This window comes from Giraffa tippelskirchi, chromosome 6, assembly GCF_054371585.1.
Source record: "Giraffa tippelskirchi isolate mGirTip1 chromosome 6, T2T-mGirTip1v1.2.pri, whole genome shotgun sequence".
NCBI classification, from domain to species: domain Eukaryota; kingdom Metazoa; phylum Chordata; class Mammalia; order Artiodactyla; family Giraffidae; genus Giraffa; species Giraffa tippelskirchi.
The window spans coordinates 160915920-160938357 of NC_137280.1; the positions used below are offsets into that span (position 1 = coordinate 160915920).

Sequence of the window (22438 nt, forward strand, 5' to 3'; positions counted from 1 at the left end):
CTGATTAAAATGGGCTGTGAATATTAGCAAAAGTATAGATAATAAAAGATGGGCTTTAACTGAGCATTCACTCCTATAGGGAATGCGCTGGACATTTTTTTCTTGGAGTATTTGCGGCTTTCACATAAAGGCAGAAAAATCTGTGGACCTAATCTTCAGGACAATGTAATTTGGCCACTGTTCAGTAGTATGTGTGTTCAGTTGCTTTAGTCATGTCCAACCCTTTGTGACCCTATGGTTTGTAGCCTGCCAGGCTCCTCTGTCCATGGGATTCTCCAGGCAAGAATACTACAGTGGGTTGTCATGCCCTCTTCCAGGGGATCTTCCTGACACAGGAATTAAACCTGAATCTCTTATGTCTTTTTTATTGGCAAGCAGGTTCTTTACCACTGGTGCCACCTGGAAAGCCCTGAATGAAGATGGGAGTGGTACAAAAAGATAAATATTTTTTGGACTTTAATCTTGTATTCCCATGATCACCTCTGTAAATTTATTTTTTTATGAACTTAAAAAACTTTATGATTTTTCTATTTTGATACAGGAAAGTGATGGGATTAGTTAAGGGGAAAAAAACTTTTTAGCCATTCATTCAGAGGCTTGGTTAGCAAGGAATAAAATGGGACACCTTTAAAGGCTCTAGGACAATGATGTTTCCAGTGCCAAACAATTTTGTTTAATGAGACATAGAGCATTATTAGTACATGCAGAAAAGAACAAGTCAGCCTGACCTGATTAAATTCTGAAAGGGCTTGATTCACTGGAACCTACCTGGGGTATAGTTGACAAGCACTGACCACTAGACATATTTCAACTGTTTCCCCAAGTTGTTCGGGGAACAGACTGCTCAGATTTGAGTTTCTTGGGGGAAAAAATAAGGTCATTTGGGGGTATCATGATTTTCAGACTGTTTTTCATCAAATCTCTCTAACTTGTTAATATTTTGAGTTTTAAATGAGCTAGGGTGGGGGCGGGTGTGTCATTCATCAGAAGCTAATTACGTACAGTACAAGACTGCATTTATAATATGTCTGACGACTTCAAAATTTAAGGCAGTTTAATCTCAGTGAATCAAAATATCGGTTCCTTTTGAAGTAAATGAGATAGTAGTGCTCCAATACGTCCTCATTTATCTTTGCTCAGTCTTTTCAAGTAATGTAAGCATATGGACAAGTTTTAGGTACTAAAAGGTGAGACTGATTCTTATTCTTTGGTCCCTTGTCAATGCATAGAATTAGATGGCAATGCTAACAGTGCGGTAGGTTTGAGCTCTAAAACTGGCAGACGTGGCAGTGATACCCTAGCGCATCTTCAAGAGCAACACTGTTTTAAAGAATATCTGTGCGTTCACTTCTTTCTCTCATTATCACTCGCTAGCTCTTTTTTTTTTAACTATGGCCATTATAGTTGCATGTAAAAACCCACTAAAACTACTTTAAGTAAAAGAAGTGGGGTTATAGAAGTGTGTGTACCCCACAGGCTTTCTCACAGACATTCAAAAGCAGGAAATGAGGTATAGGTGGACCTCAGAGGACCTGGAATCAGAATGCTGAAAACCAGACTGCACTCTTCATCTCTCAGGGATCACAGTCTCTCAGTTCTTGTTGTGGTGAGCGTCTCAACGCTCCTCCCAACCACCACCCCTCCATTTCTCTGTCCCTTATGCTGTATGTACATTGTGTGTCTACTCCAGCATGGCTGTTTGCCATGAATTTATAATGGCTCTAGCACCCCCTGCTTCTGCTGCTGCTGCTGCTAAGTCACTGCAGTTGTGTCCGACTCTGTGCGACCCCATAGATGGCAGCCCACCAGGCTCCTCTGTCCCTGGGATTCTCCAGGCAAGGATACTGGAGTGGGTTGCCATTTCCTTCTCCCTACCACCCACTACTACTACCTGGCAATTGTCCATGTCACATTCTCAAGAGCAGAAAGCTGATTGGCTTAGCGGAGTGTTTAGAGCAGAGTCACCAAGTTATAAATCGTGGGCATGCCAGAAAGATGGCTGTCTTTGGGCCAGGCATCCGTCTCAGAGCTAGTCACCGGTACTTGAGTGATCTGGGGCTGTGGTGTGAGGATGGAGTCGTAGGGCACACGGGAGCACCTCTTTCAGAACCCGTGGGCAGTGTGGGCAGTTACGGAGCATGTCTGTTGCTCTTACAGCTGCCGGAATCCTTATTCCTCCAAGGGTGTTTGGAGGCAGCAGGATTGAGTGTTTACCTCCCCCCACACCTATCACAACCCAGCACTCCCCTTCTTGTTTCTTTCCACCATCAGCAGATCTGTAGTGTCTTCTCTCACTTTATTTGCTACCTGTCTCTCTTTTCCTGTAATGAGAATGCTCAGGTTGCTAATCCCAGCTTCCTAAATATGGCAGAAGGTAATTCCCAGGCTTCTAAATATGACAGATCTCTGCTTCTCTATTCCTTTTTTTTTTTTTGCCACTTTATTTATTTTTATAATTGAAGGATAATTGCTTTACAGAATTTTGTTGTTTTCTGTCAAACATCAACAAGAATCAGCCATAGGTACACCCATGTCCCCTCCCTCCCGAGCCTCCCTCCCCCTCCCTCCCCATCCCACCCTTCTGGATTGTCACAGAGCTCCTGTTTGAGTTCCCTGAGTCACACAGCAAATTCCCATTGGCTATCTATTTTACATATGCTATTGTAAATTTCCATGTTACTCTCTCCATCCATCTCACCCGCTGCCTCCCCCCTCTCCCCATGTCCATAGGTCTGTTCTCTATGTCTGTTTCTCCATTGCTGCCCTGAACATAAATTCATCAGAACCATCTTTCTAGATTCCATATATATGCATCATATTCATTGCAGCACTATTTACAATAGCTGGAACATGGAGGCAACCTAGATGTCCATTAACAGATGAATGGATAAAGAAGCTATGGTAAATATAGACAATGGAATACTACTCAGCCATAAAAAGTATGCATTTGAGTCAGTTCTCTGTCCCTTTTGCTTCCTACTGTTTTTCTCTCTCTGGTTCTTCAGGCTGCTATGACCACCAAGTGCAGCAAAATCTCTGGGCCTGATTCTCCTTGGGGTCACATAGTCCCTTGGCTTCACTGCCTAAGAGAAGTAAAGATCAGTGAATTCATTAATTACATTAAGCTACTTTACGCCCCAGGCATGCACTAGAAGAGTGTTTCTCCAGCTTTCAGTATGCACATGAAACACCTGGGGATCTTGTTAACATGTAGTTTCAGGAGCTATGTTGTGGGGTGTGAGAATCTGTATCTTTAACAGACTCCCAGGTAGTGCAGATGATGCTGATGCAATAATAATACTTTGAGTAAAAGACTAGAATCATTTATTCAACTATGATCTTCTTGATGGAATGGACCATGCTTTAGGCATCTTTATCTGTCTTTCCACGGCCAGCGCTGTACCTGGAATGTGAGAGACATTCAGAAGTTGCTTGGATTATGATTAAACTGAACACACAGGAAATATAGGCCTTTCTATGCCTACTTTTTTTTAAGTGGGTGGTTTTCAAACACTGCTAAAAATCAGTGAAAATTTCTTAAAGTTCTGATTATGCAAAGGACTAGGAAAAATACTTTTTAAATTATAATCCCAGTCTTCAGGGAAAACACTGGCATCTTTTCTGCTAACTCTAATATGTCGTTGCTGGAAATGTGAAATAATTTTAGAATTATGGGGGTAGCAGAATGAGCCTATTTATGCTACCAGCATTTGACCTCAAATATTTTTTTATGTCATTTTCCATGTGTACAATGAGGCTAATGTGACTGTTGTGGTGTTAATGTGTAATGAGCCATGTAAGGATTGAGTTTCATGCCTGTAACAGAGTAAGTGATCACTGCTAATACTGTTAGTAGTGGTAGTAGAAGCAGAAACAGTAGTAGTAGTATTTAAGATTATTTTATCCTGCCAGCTCAGTTTAGGAAAATACTTTGTTCTTCCTCTTCTTCTCTTAAGTCCATACATTATCCTAATAAAGATTTCACTTTGTAAGGCTTACCTACAGTTTAGTCTTAATATGATCTTTGTTTAGAGTTTAAAGTTAAAGGAAAGTGAATTTTAGAATTCAGTTGTATGCACTGTAGCAGAAGGACAGAAAGAAGACTTTATTTTCATACCTTGCAGCTAGTTAAATTGTTCTTTTCACTCCAATGTCTTCATAAATTTACTCATGAGAAAAAATTAATATGTTTAGCGGGATCTCCCTAAACCTCTCTAGCCATTTTGGATGGGACAGAAAATACACACACATAGACAAAAATATATGCATACATACATATATACAAACATAAATTCACAGGTGAATTACAAGAGTATGTTTGATAATATCATTTTTGGAAAGGAAGTAAATTGAGCAGGCAAGGAAAGGACTATTGAACGCATAAGTATTTGCTTAGATATTAGTTATAGATGATAAGCATCTACATAATGAATAACATCTGTAGTCTTCAACTAATATGGCCTGTAAACTGATGTATTATACTTTCTGCACAAAGCAGAAAACAGTTGGTGATAAAGGAACAATTCTTGATTCATCATACATTTTAAAATTTCTAGAATAAAACTGCAGACCATCTCTTTTTTTTCCCATATAAAGAAGGGCATCACCATGATTGTCCATGTGGAAAAGTAAAGGCTGGTTGTAGTGGCACATGCAACCGTGACATAGGTGCCATCATTGAAGAAACCTCCCCTCCTGGGGAAGGTTGGCACATGAGCCTGTGAATCGTAACTATTATTGTTGTCTTGTTGAGGAGAAGCACTTACAAAGAAGACCTGGGAACATACATTTATTATTCTTTCATTACCTAGTTCCTTTTTCATTACCTGTGTAACCCAGATATAACCCACGTGTCAGCTGCCTGGATCGCTTCAAGTCCTCCAGTGTGCCAAGGTCAGCTTGTTCTCTAAAATATAATTAAAATGGACTCAAATCACAGACTCATGTACAGGGAGTTCCCAGCATTCCTTCCAATATTTGCAGCAGTTGTAAGTGAAGCCGTTGTCTCTCCTGGACTCTTGGCTTCTGAGCTCCTCCTTATGCTGATTTCATACAAGAATTTAAAAAAAAAAAACCTGAAATACCCTGTGCCGCCCACATAATTTATTTAAATCAAGTTGAGTAAAGCAAGTGGAAACACTTCAATAAGTATAAAGAGCTACCTAGGGGAGGTAATAACCTTAACTAAATGAGAAAGTGGCATAAGGCGTTGTGAATGCTTCGGGGTAGACTTGAAGAGGAAAACCTGAAGGTAATGAAACAATATCCACTCATTTCATCTGGTTGAAAATAGAGAAAAGGATGAAATCCTGGCAGGATTTTGAAATAAAGTCAGATTGTCTGTGGGTTATAATAAGAAAAAAATCTACCCATGAAACTTTAAAAGGGAACAACAAAAAAAGTTAGTCATGGGATTACCAGAACCCAAAAGAAATATTTAACACCAGAAGAGAGCAGGGTCACCAGAATGCTTTGAAGCTGGTTGAGCTGGTAATTAGAAGGAACAACTTTCCTCATCCTTTTTAAGAAAGCAAATCCACATGGCCTTTGTCTCATTTTCTGGTAACTGCCAGAGCTGTCCTTGAAGCAGTAAGTTGCCAGCACGTTAATCAGCTGCTTCCACAGCCCTGTGTGTGCATAGCATTCAGCCTGCTTGGTTCTTACATTGTTTTTCCAAGAATTTGTTCCCAGCCTTACTTCAGAAACTATTTTGCATGTGATAGTCACAGTTTCACAACTCCCCACATCACTTTCACGTGATCGAATCTTCAGACTACCTGGATGGACCATATATCTTCTTCAGTTGGACTAAAGAAAGTTCTGATCAATGAGGCTTTTATTTTTTTTTCTTTTAAGAGTAGGATATAGTTCACTTGGACTTCCCGGGTGGCTAAAGAATCTGCCTGCAGTGTAGGAGACCAGGATTACATCTCTGGGTTGCGAAGATCCCTTGGAGGAGGAAATGGCTCCCCACTCCAGTATTCTTGCCTGGAGAATCCTGTGGACAGAGGAGCCCGGTGGGCTACAGTCCGTGTGGTCACTAAGAATCAGACATGACCGAACAACTAACTTCCACTTTTCTTTTAATAGTTCATTTATCTTGGGAACTTTTAACTGTATGGGCTTTTCTTGTGGCCCAGCTGGTAAAGAATCCGCCCGCAATGCGGGAGACCTGGGTTCGATCCCTGGGTTGGGAAGATCCCCTGGAGAAGGGAAAGGCTACCCACTCCAGTATTCTGGCCTGGAGAATTCCATGGACTGTATAGTCCATAGGGTCGCAAAGAGTCAGACACGTCTGAGTGACTTTCACTCACTCACTTTAAGTGTATTTCACAAGTTTTATTCTACATCAGTAGAAAGTCCAGTCAGACAAGATTGATCAGAAAATGCAAATACATGTTAGCCTTCAAGGAAAAGTTCAGGGAGAATTTAAAACAAGAAAGCGTTAAGTATATGAGAGAGAATGTAGAATGACATAGCCAGCTCCCCCTAAATTCCGTGGCCCCAGTCACCTGAGTGGGTACCCTGGCTGCTGTCTCTGCCTGTGGGTTATCCTTTCAGCCCTGTCTCAAATGTTAGTGTTTCAGGAGGGTTGTCTGAGCCCCCCTCATCCCTCAGAGAGAGAGTGCACAAGGCAGAAGCTTTTTGTTGGAGGGAGATGGGGATTGGAGTCACAGGAGTGGACAGGAGTGGGTAAGAGAGACCCCTGCAGGACTGTAGAGCCTGAGGTGAAGAGGCAGGCAGGAGGGGTTGCCAACTGAGATGCCGGGGGCCAAAGCCCTCCTTGTTCAAGACCTGGCCCCATGCTGCACGTGTGGAGGGCAGACTTAGGGCCTCTCAGGAGCCTGATACTAATGAGAGGTCACGACTTGTGGGGCTCTGAAGAAACAGAGGGGAAAAGGGCCGCTTCAGGACTGGGTCATTTTCTTGCCCCTTTCTCTGAGAGAATGGTCCAGCATGGCCACGTCACTCTGCAAGAAGGGAGAATTGCCCAGGAGATTGTGATGAGCTAGGACACTTAGGAAAGCTCCCCCTCTCTCCCCAAAGACACCACGGGCATGTCTGCTTCCTACTAACCTCTCAGAGGTTCACTTGGCCCAGTTTATTTTTGGACCGGGTGGTAACGCGCTTCACTGGAGTGCTTCTTTCAAAGGTTTTCCTTTAAGATAAACGAAAGTTTTCGGGAAAGCCCTTCACATAGACAGGTGAGAAGCCAACGTGGCCAGCCACCACAGAGTGTAGGTGTTGGAGAGCCAAACCTAAATACCGTAGCACTCTGTACAAAATGTTTATTATCCTAAAGCAGCTCACAGTAGATTCAGCAGTTATCCCCATTTTACAGCCTGAAAGTGAATTGTGATGACATTTCTCAAGATAAAAATAAAGCACTGAAGCCCGTGTGACTTCCTTTGTCAGTGTCTGCATTTGTCTAAGCTGCTTAAAGCCAGTCTGTAGCGGTGAAGCCATAATTCAGATGAAAACAGTAAGAAATCATTTAAAGCCAGTGTACATGAAAGTGAGTAGCCCACATGACTACTATTTTTAGTGCAGAAATATATTCAAGATCAAAGCCATTAATGTTTGCCTATTTTATTTAATCATGTGCCTTTTACCTGGAAGATGTAGGTCTTACAGCATACAAATGAATGTACAGGGAAGGTTTCAGGCTTTATGCTGTCCAAATTAAATTCTAAAAAGCCAGAAAATTCATCATTTTGACATCTCTTTGCAGATGCCGAATGTGTGTTGAAACATCTCTTGAAATGTGTCTTGTTTACTTAAGGAATACATTTAGCAGATCATGTTAATTAGAAATAATATCTGAGTAAAGTCTTTCATAATGTATCTCTTTTTAAACATAAAAATCAAGGGGCTAATTTCCCAAGTTGCAAGAGTGGATGTTCCCTCTCATTACCTGTATTTTGGATTTTGAGGTTTTCTTGTAAGTAAAAGTTTACAGCATCCTTGAGTTTTTACAGCATTGCTTGAGTTTTCAGCATCCTTTTTTTTTTTTTACTATATAATAATCTAGGTTTGCAGATATTATGTATTAAGAAATGGAGAAATTGGGGAAAATTTTTGAAAAGAAACATTGCCTACTCTTGAAATTCCTTGTAAAGTATTATTGTCATGTAAGTTGTAGGAGGTGTGTCCTCTATAAGAATACCTCAGAAGCACAGTTTTAGATATTGAGAACCTTTCTAACCATTCTCCATTTTGAGATTTGTTTTTTTGGGGGGGGGGGAGGTGAAAGATTTCAGGTAAACAAGAGAATTTTTATGGTGCGTGGGTAAAACCTTCCAATTACATCTCTAAAACCATTTTCTGTGGAATTTCAGTGTCACCAAAATATGTAATATTAAGTTTACCTTAAACCTCGTGGACCTAAATAAACTCCATTAATAATAGATGCAATTATGTAGTATAGCTTCTAGATGGAAAATTGTCATCATTTTCAAGAGAATGAATGGCTTGGGGGAAATGTACAGCTTAGGAACGACAAAACTGTCATCGCTCAGAAAACAAAATTGTGGAAATGACAGAGTTGAGCCCTGGGAATCCTCAAATTTGCCTTTAAACAATACCTTCTTCAAACTAGTGGTTACCAGTGGGGAGAAGAAAGGGGGAAAGTCAATATAGGGATAGGGGACTAAAGTAGGAACTGTTAGGTATAAAATAAGCTACAAGGATATATAATACAACACAGGGAATATAGCCAATATTTTATAACAACTATAAATGGAGTGTAATCTTTTTTGATAGTTTTTTATTTTATTATTGGAATATATTGCTTTACAATGTTGTTTTAGTTTCTGCTGTACAACAACATGAATCAGCTGTATGTATCCATATATCCTCGCCCTCTTGAATCTCCCTTCCACTCCCCCAATTTCTCAAACTTATTTGGCCATAACCTTTTTTGAGGTTTTCTGAGCACCTCAGGATACACATGTTCCGTGGAACCCACTTTGTGAAACAGCGGGCTCGATTTAGTCATGTAGCCGCTACTCGAACAGAACTCCAAGGTGGCAAACCAAAAAGCTGCTGTTGCCAGCCCTGAGAGACAAAGAGCTAGCATAAAGTGATGTAGTTGCTCGGTGCACTTAGAAATGTGGGAGTTGAAGCCGAGTTATCTCTTCTCTGGTCTCTTCCAGGTGTTTCATCCCAAACGTCTATGCAGCTCTGTTCACTGCAGCTCTTGTTCCTTTGATGTGCCTCGTGGTGGTGTTTGTGGTGTTCATCCACGCCTACCAGGTGAAGCCGCAGTGGAAAGCATACGATGATGTCTTCAGAGGAAGGACAAATGCTGCAGGTTTGTAAGAAACCGTATTCGCCCTTTGGAGATGGGCGCTTTTAATGGTGGGAAAAGGTCACTGAATGGTCTTTATCAAGAACAGGAAGGAGGTTAGACTCAGGTTTCAGCTCTGAAGCCAAAAGTTACAGTTCTCTGGTTTCTCCTGCTCCTTGGGCCTTCCTTGCAATCTCTCTCTTTCTTCAGGGTTCTGCAGGTTTCATTGCTGGTGCCAGTTTTGTCCCTAAGATATTAATATTCAAGTAAATGACTCAGAGGCTTTGGGAGCTGCTTCCCCAAGCGTTTTTCAACTCAAGCAGTAACAACCTGGGTTCCACCTGTGAAATCTGTTCATTTCTTGCAGACTCTGAGACTTTATCACAAACAAACCTTCCTAATGCTTGTGAGTGCTGTATTTTGCATGGAGAGTTCTGATTGTGCGGACAGATGTTTAAAAACATATGTGACCAGACAGCTTCATAAGTGGCTACACATGTCTGGTTACTTAAGAGTGCAAGTCTTTCCAGCTCAGATTGGCTTTCACTACCAGCTCATTTTTTCCCTTTGAATCATACTTAACACCAGTTTTTATGATCTGATTCTTTTTCTGTTGTTAGAGTCTCTTAGGAATGTTTTTAAGGAACGATAACCAAATACCTACATACAGAAAACTCAATCTAAAATGGTTTGAGTGACGGAATATTGAGAATCTAATGAGCTGGGGAGTGGAAGAATCCCTCTTGGGCCAAGAGGAAGACTAGTCTTTTCTATAAGATCAGTTAAAGATAAGTCAGTTGCTCAGTCATGTCCGACTCTCTGCGACCCCATGGACTGTAGCCCGCCAGGCTCCTCCGTCCATGGAATTTTCCAGGCAAGAATACTGGAGTGGATTGCCATTTCCTCCTCCAGAGGATCTTCCTGACCCAGGGATTGAACCCAGGCCTCCAGCATTGCAGGCAGACTCTTTACCCTCTGAGCCACCAGGGAAGCCCAAGTCTTTTCTTAGCTTTTGCAAATCTAAAGCCAAAGGAATGAGAGAAGTTCTTCACATGTTAAGTGCTGTCCAGAGTTTAAGCAACATACCATCTGTGAAGTCACGTAGAATAGTGTCTAATACATTATTAGAGGCTCAATAGATACTGTCTCTAATATGATAATAAAAAGATTCATTCTAACATAATAAAAGCCTCTAATTCCTAAACTGTATCAGGGAAGATGCAAAATGATTTTCCTTGTAGTGTAGAGAGAAAGGACTCTTTTATATTAACTTATGGGGTAGTTTATACTATAGCTGTATCTGGCCAACTCTTCCCTCTTCTCTCTGATTTAGTGGACAATTATTATTTGGGCAAAAATAGCACTTAAGGTTATGATTAAACTTAGATTCTTCCATTAGAAAAGCAATATTCAATGTAGAAATTGTACTTTTTCATGGGACATAGAATTTATCCAGAAGCTGTGCTTTTATTCAACTTGAGATTCATTCTATTAAAATACATGTTCTCTTTTGAAGGCAAAGTTTGTTTCCCCCAAATAGCAAGATTTATTTTGTTCTGTATACTATATAGAAGTGCCAGTGTTTGCATGCTTTAGTAGTGATAACATCATAAAGGCCTAACCTAATGAGTTAGTCTTTTTCATTCCTGAATCACCTCTGTGCCTTTTGGATATAATCCATGGATACAGTAGATAAACAATGCTCCAATTATCTGAAAAACAGCTCTCAAGCATTGAACATAAAATCCCTAGAACACTTGTATCTCAACTCAAGAGTGAAACCTCTTACAATGAAATATATTAATAGAAGCATTGCTCTTATTATAGCTTTTCAAATAAAAAAACAATTATGGCAGTTCTGATTTCCCTGTTCCCACTCAACCTAACAGTCATTATCTCACTTGGACTCTTAAACAGTGTTTTCCTAATTAGTCACTAGTTCCAGTTCTTGTCCGTTTCATTTTCTTAGATGTCTGTATTTCAACAATGTCAAGTGGCTCCCCTCACTCTCTAGCTTTACAATCATTCAGCTTTATTGCCCAAAAGAAAGTCCGGGCTCTTTATAACACAAGAGTCTCTATACCTCCACCCCTGGGCCATCTTGTCACCCCCAAGTTAGTTGCCGCTCAGCCTATGTTCTGACCATGTCATTGATTTAATCTTACTCATTCTTGAAATTACCTGATCTGTCATCTTGCTCATGTAAGATGCCCTCTATGAGCTCCTCATCATTACTGATTAAAAAAAAAAACTCATGTGTTTAGTAAGTAATGAGAGAAAATGTAGATGAAAGAGAAGTGTAAGGAACTTATTATGCTCCCTTAATCTATCTTAGCTCCCCAAAGCCATCCTCAGTAAACACATAATCTAAGTAAAAAATGTGTGCTGAACAATCCCAAGTTGACTCCTTCCAACAGATACTGCTCACTTTTTTATGGAAATTCTGGAAGCTCCCAGTATGCTACTTCGTCCGTGAAGACTTTGAAATTAGCGTCTTTACCACACCAAATAAGAATTACTCATCCTTCTTCTATGATTTTAAAGCACTTTGCCCCTACAGCCATTCGAGTACTTAACACTTACTTCAGAATGGAACGGTGACTTGTTTCGGTGTGTGTGGCTGATTTCCTTAATAAAGTATGGATTCCTCAAGAGCAAGAACCATTTATTATTCATCTCTGCATCACCAGAGCCTTGTAGAGTGCTTAGTGGATAGCAGGAGCATAATTCATATTTGTTGACTGAATAATAATCATCAATGTGCCATAAAATCTTATAATTATAGGAGTGTACTCACAAGCTAAATATAGCATTAAGAAGAAGAGGAATCTGTCATATCATCCGAAGTAGAAATTATAGAATTTATCTCATTGATCTGTTTGTAGATACCCCTTTGAAATTTATTATTAGGACTATTACTTTTTCCTTCTATGATTCTCAAAACTATGTGTTCAGCCTTGACCTCTGACTTGATATTTTAGATTTTATTTCAAACCTCCTGCAACTCTCCTCCACTTGAGTACGTTCCACTTAGCTCAAATTCAAAATGTCAAGAAAAAAAATGTCTGTCTGCTCAGGGCCATTTGATGGTCTCTTTGAATCTGTCTGCTAAAATTCCATTGCCTTGACCTGAAAAATATTGTCAAGATGGGACTGTAAAATTCATGTTTTGCCCATTTTGCTGCTCAAATGCATCGCAGTTAATGACAAGATATAACAAGAGAAAAGTAAGAAGAAGATGAAATGGGTATCAGAAACACAAAGTGGAATGTAAACTGGGCTACAGCCAAGGGCCTGATGTCTTCTGGGTCCACAAGCCTGTGAATGCAGAAGTATCTCAACTGCTGTGGTGGTAAGCTGGGAACTTAAGGTCTCACCCAGGGCAGGTAGACTGGAGCAGTAGCACCTTCAGGAAAGCAATCTGCGAAAGGACCACCACTGTAGTGTGGGCTTTGGCTTAGGGGTCTGGGAGCCCAAGGAGAAAGCAGAGGAAGAGTCTGGTCAAGTTCCTGGGCCAGACTCTCTACAGTTCACAGTTTTATCTGCCATATTTGTATGTCATTATGGGGGTAGAAGACCCAGGATATCAAATTAGCCTTATTTGGACAGGAAGGTTAAATGGAGGCAACCATAAAACCATTAGACAGAGAGAAGTAGCCAGAGAGGAGGACAGAGACAAGGGGAGAGAGAGAGCGAGCAAAGAAGCACATGCTTTCTACTCAAGATTGAAGTATCTACTCAACATCAAAGATCCAAACACTGGAGGAAAACTGGTAAAGACAGCCCTCAAATCACCAATCAAAAAGATAAATATAATCCAGAAAAAAATATAGATAAACTATAAATAACTTCAGTAATTATGTTCAACTCTTCAAAAAGATTCAAAGCAGGAATCAGCAAACTCTGACCCTACCAGCCACTCACCTATTTTCTCATTTTATCTATTTCTTTTTTCACAGCTTCATTGAGATATAGTTTACATGTCAGAAAGTTCATCTATTTAAACTGTAGAGTTCATTGGTATTTATTATATTTATATAGTTGTGTGCTGCTGCTGCTGCTGCTGCTAAGTCGCTTCAGTCGTGTCCGACTCTGTGCGACCCCACAGACGGCAGCCCACCAGGCTCCGCCGTCCCTGGGATTCTTCAGGCAAGAACACTGGAGTGGGTTGCCATTTCCTTCTCCAATGCATGAAAGTGAAAAGTGAAAGTGAAGTCGCTCAGTCATGTCTGACTCTTAGAGACCCCATGGACTGTAGCCTACCAGGCTCCCTCGTCCATGGGATTTTCCAGGCAAGAGTACTGGAGTGGGCTGCCGTTGCCTTCTCCATATAGTTGTGTAACTATCACCATAATCTAATTTTATAATATTTTCATCATCCCTGAAAAAAACCCCATACTTGTTAGCAGTCACTCCCCATTCTCCACTTCCCTGGGCCCTGGGTAACCATTAATCAGCTTTCTGTCTCTGGAGATTTGTCTGTTCTGCACATGTCATATAAGGGGATCATAGAATAAGTGGTCTTTCAGATCTGGTTTCTTTCACTTAGCATAGTCGTTTCCTAAGTTATCTGTATTATAGCCTGTATCAGTACTTAGTTCTTTTTATTGCCAGATAATATTGCACTGTATGAACACACTACATTTTTGCTTATCTATTTATCAGTTGATGGACATTTGGGTTGTTTTCATCTTTTGGCTGTTATGAAGAAGGTTTCTATGGACATTCATGTACAAGCTTTTTTATTAATATATGTTTTCATTTCTCTTGGGTATATACCTAGAATTGAAATCTCTGCATCATATGGTAACTGTATGTTTAACATTTTGAGGAACTACAAAACTGTTTTCCAAAATAGCTCCAGTGACCTGTTTTGTAAGTAAAGGGTTTTTTTGATACCCAGCCACACCCATTTTTTTACGTATATTCTGTGACTGCTTTCACAATACAGAGTTGCGTATGTGTAGTTGAATAAAAGCCATGTGTCCTGAAAATCTAGCATATTTAATATCTGGCCCTGTATAGAAAATGTTTGACCATCAACCCCTGACATAAAGGCGGATATATCCTGTCAAAGCCCTTGAACATGAAAAGCAAAAATAGATATAAACAAAATAAAAACACAGACCAATATGAAAATGAAAAAAAATTTCAAAAATCTTGGCAATGAAAATACTAGTAGTTGAAAATTTAAAATACCTTAATATTTGAGATAAGATACAGATGAGACACAGAGAAGAGGGAATTAATTAGAATCTGAATCTGAGATTGAGGAATTCATCAATGAAACATGCAAAAAAAGAGAAAATATGAAAACAGAGCTAAGAAGTATGAGAAGACATTGCCAGAAGAAAAAATACAGTGAATGGAGAAAAGTAAAGATTTGAAGAGGTAATTGTTGAGAATTTTCTAGAATTAAAAAAATTAACATAACTACACATTTATATCCATTGTTTAAAAAAAAAGCAGGGGGAGGTGGAAGAATGCTAAAAAGCCTAGTATATTAGTAATGTTCCCATGTCTGTATTTTTGAAAATCTGGATAGTATATACCTTTTCTTTGCTTCTCATATTCTTTACTGTTAGAATAATTGGCACAAACCCCATTCAGGAGTTTGGAGTCCACAGTGGACGCAGATGCTGCCAAGTTCTCTAAAAACCTAAGCTTCAAAGCAGCACAGACTGGTCCCAAGCCTCTTCTCTCCTTTCCTATGAGATTCGCGCACACCCTGTGTACACTTTATACCCGAGAAGGGGGACGGTTCTGATTATAGTCATCCCTCTGTATCACTGGGCTCTGTATTTGAAGATTCAACCAACTATGGATCAGAAAATGTTTGGGAAAATAAAATTTCAGAAAGTTCCAAAAAGCAAAACTTCAGTTTGTCACACGCTGGCAACTATTTACATAGCATTTACATTGTGTTTACAACTATTAATATTTACATTGTATCATAAGTAATCTAGAGATTATTTTAAGTATTCCAGAGGATGTGCGTAGGTTATATGCGAATACTACACCATTTTATATAAGGGACTTGGGCATCCCTGAATTTTAAGTTCCTACAGAGTTCTAGAACTAATCCCCCATGGATAGAGGGAAGACTGTAGTCTCAAGCAGGTCCAGCCTATTTCTCTACAATTTCAATCATGCAAAAGTAACCCTTTTTCCTAATGCAGCTGAGATGGTTTATGGTTTAGTTTTACTTTGCCCTGCATTTTTTTTAATTAGTTTATTTTCTATTTTTTAACTTTACAATATTGTATTTGTTTTGCCATACATTGACATGAATCCACCATGGGTGTACATGTTTTCCCCTTCCAGAACCCCTCTTCCACCTCCCTCCCCATCCCATCCCTCTGGGTCATCCGGTGGAAGCATGTAAATTATCATATGTGAAACGAATCGCCAGTCCAGGTTCAATGCATGATACAGGGTGCTCGGGGCTGGTGCACTGGGATACCCTGCATTTTTAAAGTGGAAGAGCATTTTCAGATATTGCAGTTAACCCTTGAACAGCACTGATTTGAACTGTTCAGATCTACTTACACACAGATTTTTTTTCAGTAGCTATGTACTACAGTACTATAGGCTTCGCTGGTGGCTCAGATGATGAAGAATCCGCCTGCAATGCAGGAGACCCAGGTTCAGCCCCTGAGTCCAGAAGGTCCCCTGGAGAAGGGCATGGCAACCTCTATCCATAGGATTCTGCAGGCAAGAATACTGGAGTGGGTTGCTATGCCCTTCTCCAGGGGATCTTCCAGACACAGGGATTGAACCTGGGTCTCCTGCATTGCAGACAAATTCTTTACCATCTGAGCCACCAAGGAAGCCTAAAGTGTTGGACACGACAGAGCGACTTTCACTTTTACTTTTCACAGTACTCTACCCCCTGCTGTTGGTTGAATCCTCAGAAGCAGAAAATATACATATTATTATGTATATAACTATAAAGTTATATGGGAATTTTTGACTCTGAGGGGCATGGCACCCTAACCTATGCATTGTTCAAGTGTCAACTGTATGAGATAGTATTATGAGAAATACATTCTCAAATAATAAATCAAGAGTTGAAAGTCGGGACTTCCCTGGCAGTCCAGTGTTTAAGACTCCACACTTCCACTGCAGAAGAACTGGTTCTCTCTCTGGTTGGGAAACCAAGATCGCACATGCTGCATGGTGTGGCCAAAGCAACAGCAAAAAAAGAGTTGAAAGTAAATCCCCTTTTCTTACAGAAGCACAATTTCCTGATGTTTCAAACTGCTAGGTTCCAAGTATTTTTGATCAAACCTTATAAAGAGTTTTTTTGTTTATTTACAAATTACTTTTAGCAATGAGTGAAATGCATTATGAGAAGGAAAGGTCAATTTATAGTTTCCTTATAGCTAAGCTGTTTTTCATTTTTTCATAACTGGAATAATTATGATTATGTCTTTATCTTAGAGATTTAGGTTTGGTAAACAAATGTGATAAGTTAACAGCAGCATCAGGCCTGTTTGAATAACTTAAGAGCTTGCATCAGTTACTTTGTTGGACCTGGCCTCTTCCATATTTCCATAGAACTGTTTTCCCAGCTAAGTATTCTTGTGCAGATTGGATGTGCCTGACAATAGGAGCAGTGTTTCAGCAACACTTGTGTGTTGGTTATGTCTGCCTAGTATCAACCCCATTATACTCTTTTTTTTTTTAGTGACTTTTTTGCTCCTGACATCCCTTAATTTCAGAGCTCAAATTTCCACTGAAATCCAGAGGAAATGGAGAGCAGAGGAAGAGCTGCTAGTAAATAAAATACACTCTCTGCTGTCGTCTCCAAAGATGGCCTCTGTCAGTCCGTCCCTTTCTGAGCGTGGCTGGAACAGTGATGTCAATCTGTCTTCCTTCTGTGCCCCTTTGGTTGCTCGACTGCTAAGTAACAGATTTTCAAAAGTCGATGGCTCCTAGTGAAATTCACTGGCCGCCTCCTCCTTCATTGAAGTGAGTGCGCAGTGAGAATGAGTCAGGATAAAGGTATGTTCCCTGCACTCAATTTCAATGTCTCAAACAGCCTTTTAAACAAAGCCTGTAATTTTAGGGTTTGGTTTTGATCTCTGGCAATGATAAGCTTGTCTCTCCTTTTAGGCTCATTAGAATTTACTGACTTTTTCTGATTCATCAGCCAGTTCTTATGTGAGGAATGATTCATGGATCAGGGAAGGAAAATTAATTTGAATGAAAAGAGGAAGTAGATGATTACAAATCTCTTTCTTATAAAAATCCCACACATATGTTTCAATATGATGTGTAAAAATGTAAAGGTGGCTTGATCCAGCTAGCTATGTATCACATGAATCTGAGGTAGTTGAAATCTCCTGGTGCAATACTGGCTAATTCACTACTTGGTAATATATTTGAGAATGAATGCTTCCATTTCTTCTCAGGTTCCATTTCTTTATATTTACTAATACTAATGTAAATCAGGATTCCATTGCTATTACAAAAATCATTGAAAGATGATTATAATATTATGAAGTATCATCCCTTACGTCCTGAGAATGAGTGACTTGTCCTCCTCTGGCATCTTAGATATTTCAAAAAGACTTCAAGGAAACTCATTAAAAGCCAAAGGAAAAAGAAGAAAAGGAAATCAGTTCAATTCAGTTCAGTTGCTCAGTCGTGTCCGACTCTTTGCGACCCCATGAACCACAGCACGCCAGGCCTCCCTGTCCATCACCAACTCCCAGAGTTTACTCAAACTCATGTCCATCGAGTCGGTGATGCCATCCAACCATCTCGTCCTCTGTTGTCCCCTTCTCCTCCCACCTTCAATCTTTCCCAGCATCAGGGTCTTTTCCAATGAGACAGTTCTTTGCATCAGGTGGCCAAAGTATTGGAGTTTCAGCTTCAGCATCAGTCCTTCCAATGAACACCCAGGACTGATCTCCTTTGGGATGGACCGGTTGGATCTCCTTGCAGTCCAAGGGACTCTTCAAGAGTCTTCTCCAACACCACAGTTCAAAAACATCAATTCTTCGGTGCTCAGCTTTCTTTATAGTCCAACTCTCGCATCCATACATGACTACTGGAAAAACCATAGCCTTGACTAGATGGACCTTTATCAGCAAAGTAATGTCTCTGCTTTTTAATATGCTGTCCAGGTTGGTCATAACTTTCCTTCCAAGAAGTAAGCGTCTTTTAACTTCATGGCTGCAATCACCATCTGCAGTGATTTTGGAGTCCAAAAAAATAAAGTTAGCCACTGTTTTCCCTGTTTCCCCATCTATTTGCCATGAAGTGATGAGATGCCATGATCTTAGTTTTCTGAACGTTGAGCTTTAAGCCAACTTTTTCACTCTCTTCTTTCACTTTCATTAAGAGGCTCTTTAGTTCTTTTTCACTTTCTGCCATAAGGGTGGTGTCATCTGCATATCTGAGGTTATTGGTATTTCTCCTGGCGATCTTGATTCCAGCTCGTGCTTCCTCCAGCCCAGCGTTTCTCATAATGTACTCTGCATATAAGTTAAACAAGCAGGGTGACAATATACAGCCTTCACATACTCCTTTTCCTATTTGGAACCAAATAGCTCCTAGTAAATGCAATACACACTGTGCTGTGTTCTCCAAAGATGGCCACCATCAGTTATTTCCCTTCCTTGATGTGTGTCTTACTCCCCACATAAAGCGGTGGAGTCTGTTTCCCCTCCCTTTGACTTTTTGGACTTGCTTAGAAAGTGAAAGTGTCAGTTGATAAGTTGTGCCTGACTCTTTGCAACCCCATGGGCTATGGCCCACCAGGCTCCTGTGTCCGTGGAATTCTCCAGGCAGGAATACTGAAGTGAGTTACCATTTCCTTCTCTGGGGATCTTCCCAACCTGGGTATCAAACGTGGGTCCCAGACTTGCTTTAGACCAAGATAATCTGATGGAAGTGATACTGCCCCATTATGGGTCAAGCCTTTAAGAGGACAGGCAGTTTTAGCTTCCTTTCTCTTGGAAGCCAGCCACAGTGTAAGAAGTCTGATTACTCTGAGACAACCATGATGTTAGCATTTCCAAGCTAATTGTGTGGAGTGGCCACATGAATAGGCATATTTGGCCCGCCTCCGGGCTTCCCTGGTGACTCGAACAGTAGAGAATCCACCTGCCATGTGGGAGACCTGGGTTCGATCCCTGGGTGGGGAAGGTCCCCTGGAGGAGGGCATGGCAACCCACTCTAATATTCTTGCCTGGAAAATCCCCATGGACAGAGGAGCCTGGTGGGATACAGTCCATGGGGTCACAAAGAGTCGAACATGACTGAGCGACTAACACGTCAGCCCGCCTCCAGTTGTTTCAAGCATCCCAGCTCTGATTCCAGACATAGGAGTGAAGAAGCCTTCTTGTCGGATCCAGCCCAAGTAGACACCACACAGAACAGAAAACTGCCCAGCCCAAATTGTAAAATATTTTAAGCCACCAAGTTTGTTATGTAGCAATCAATAGCTGAAACACTGTGGTTCTGGTGTCCTGATTTTTTGCACATCAGAATTTTAAGTATGTCATTGTCATTTTAAATTTTACTGTCATTTTTATTTTATTGCATTGTTTTATTTTAATTTTTATTGCTTGTCATTGCAAGCACATATTGCAAAATTCTAAGTATATCATTGTCATTTTAAATTTTACATGGTTTATAAATACAAATGAAAAACACAATATGCTTTTCTCCTAAACCAAAATTGAGGCTTCCACTGAAGCAAAATAAAATTACTCTTACCTAGTAACAGTACATACTTAAATCAGATCCAGAATGACCAATATAACAGGTTTCACATGTCCTTGGCAGAAAACTGCTTGTTTGCAGTCTACTCCCAGTTCCATTGCTGAAAAGAAAATAAAAAACAACGCCTAGGGACCAAAGGAAAACCCCAGAACTCCTCACTGCACAATAAACAATCTCTTCCACTTGAGCTTAAAAAAAAAAATCTTTGTGAGCACAGTTTAGTCTCCCCACATTTTGTCAGTAGTGCTGGGGAAAATCGAGAATACGTAAAGAAACATTTTGGATGCTCATCCTCTGCTTAGATTTATATCTGTGACCGCGGTCTTCCAAGATTCAAATCAGAATCTTTGAACCTGAAAGATGATATGTAGTTGTTCGATGTATATTGCTTTTTTTTTTTCATTATTGTTACTGAAAAAAAAAAAGACTGGGGATTTGATATTGCTCATTAAAAACTCCTAGAACTTTAACATCAGGAGTTAGTTTCCTAAGGCTTAGAGCATTGAGATAGAAAGTAAAAAATAAAATCAGAGAGTCGAGAGAAAGCTTACATTTCTGTTTGAACTCCTGATTTCCACATGTAACCAAAGAAGAAAAGGGACTAGTAATTTGTGGCAGAGCTGGGTCTTTCCAATACTCAAGTTTCCCAAATATTTATACCTCAGGGACTGCCTTTTACCTAGTCTCTGTTGAAAACTGATGAGGACAAGGGTGGTTCTCTGTTCAGGCTATTTCAGTACTAAAGCTGCAATTTCAGTTTGTTTTCAAGGTGGGTGGTGAGCATAGAGCGTGGATGTAGTAGGATTGGGGGAGAATAAAAGGCTGGACTGCATGTAAGTGGCAGCTATGGGTGGACTTGAGCCCTGGTGGTATCATCATTATCATCGTAACAGCTACTAATCGCCGGTATACCAGCACACTGTGCTAAGCATTTTGTGTATATTATCTCAATTTTCACAAGAATCTTGTGAAGCAGGTATAGCTAGTCCTATAGTGAGACAAGAAAATGAAAGAAATGAGAGGCTTAGAGAAGTGTCCAGATTTGCAAAGCTGTTGAATTGTGCAGTTGGGGTTAGAACCTCGAGTGACTCCTAAATTCTCCGGAGCTCTCTTTACCGCCATCACCAGTGCTTCACCGTTTGTCATTTTGTCGTCAGATCTTTCATTGAGAAAAATGACATGGAAACGTTAAATTAAACCTAGAGAGCTCTGACTCCATAAAAGGAATTGTCAGGCTCCTTGCCCCAGAAAGAATTTGAAGTGATTCAGGCTAGCAAATTGTTTCTCCATCTTCTAATTTCCAAGAAAGACTGCCTTGTCTCTTTATGGTACTGAAATGTGCCTAGTTTTCCTCACTATTTGCATATATAGTGCAGGCATAATAATAATATTTAACTTTATAGAGCTGTTTCAAGGATTAAATGTTAATTCATAGTAAGTCTTTAGTATACTCTTAAACATAGTAAGCACGCAGTATGCATTGGTATTTTTATCAGCATAACAGCTCTTTCAGTATGTAACTGGTGCAGAATATTTTGTCCTGGATAATTCCTATATATCTTTCAATATGCCCCTCTCTTCCTTTCTTCATCATTATGCCTGGTGTATATTAATCGACTCGAGTTGTCATAACAAAATGCCATAGACTGGATGGTTTAAACAGTAGATATTTATACCTCACAGTTATAGAGGTTGAGAAGTCCCATAATCTGGGTGCGGGCCGGTTTGGTTCCTAACGAGAGCCCTCTTCCTGGCTTGCAGATGACCATCTTGCCTGACCACAACACATCTTGCTGTGTTCTTATTTGGGGGAGAGAAGGAGAGAGAAAGGGAGAGAATTCTCTCATGTGTCTCCTTGTAAGGGCACGAATCCCATTGTGAGGGCTCTACTCTGATGGCTTAATTAACTCCTTATGTCCCTATTTCCAGATATCATCGCATTGAGGGTTGGGGCGTCAACATACGAATTTTACAGAGACTCAATTCAGTTCATAGCACGTAGCTTATATCCTCCATCGTCTCATAGCTCCCTTAAGATTGATATTTCTTGGTTCTTGTCTGTCGCCATTCCACATGGAACCTTTAAAAGGTTAAATTAATGGCATCATTCATTCATTCAATAGCAGTCCTGAGACTGTAGGATAAAAGGAAAATTCTACCACTTTCATGCATAAAGCCTCCATAGGCACAGCCATTTTGAATTAGTGCTATTGTCTAAAAATGACATGATGTCTGCTAAGTCTGGACTTAAATAGTGTAACTGAATTCAGTCTCACTTGCTGAGTTCATCATTCATGGTGATTGGGCAGGAGAAGGAATGCAATTGAAAACAATTTCTTGATACCCATCATGAATAGGCTTCACCAGAATGTTAGTGGAAGATGTGATCATGGCACGCATTTAAAGCCATGA

The 22438-nt window shown here is 40.2% G+C and overlaps 1 protein-coding gene across 1 annotated transcript in view; it reads left to right on the forward strand.

Annotated features, from left to right (window-relative positions):
• ADGRV1 (adhesion G protein-coupled receptor V1) overlaps positions 1–22438 on the forward strand; it is a 537185-nt gene that overhangs the window by 431469 nt on the left and 83278 nt on the right. The window contains exon 86 of the mRNA XM_081504948.1: positions 9156–9313. Coding sequence (XP_081361074.1) covers positions 9156–9313 — 158 coding nt within the window. The remainder of the gene's footprint in view (positions 1–9155; positions 9314–22438) is intronic.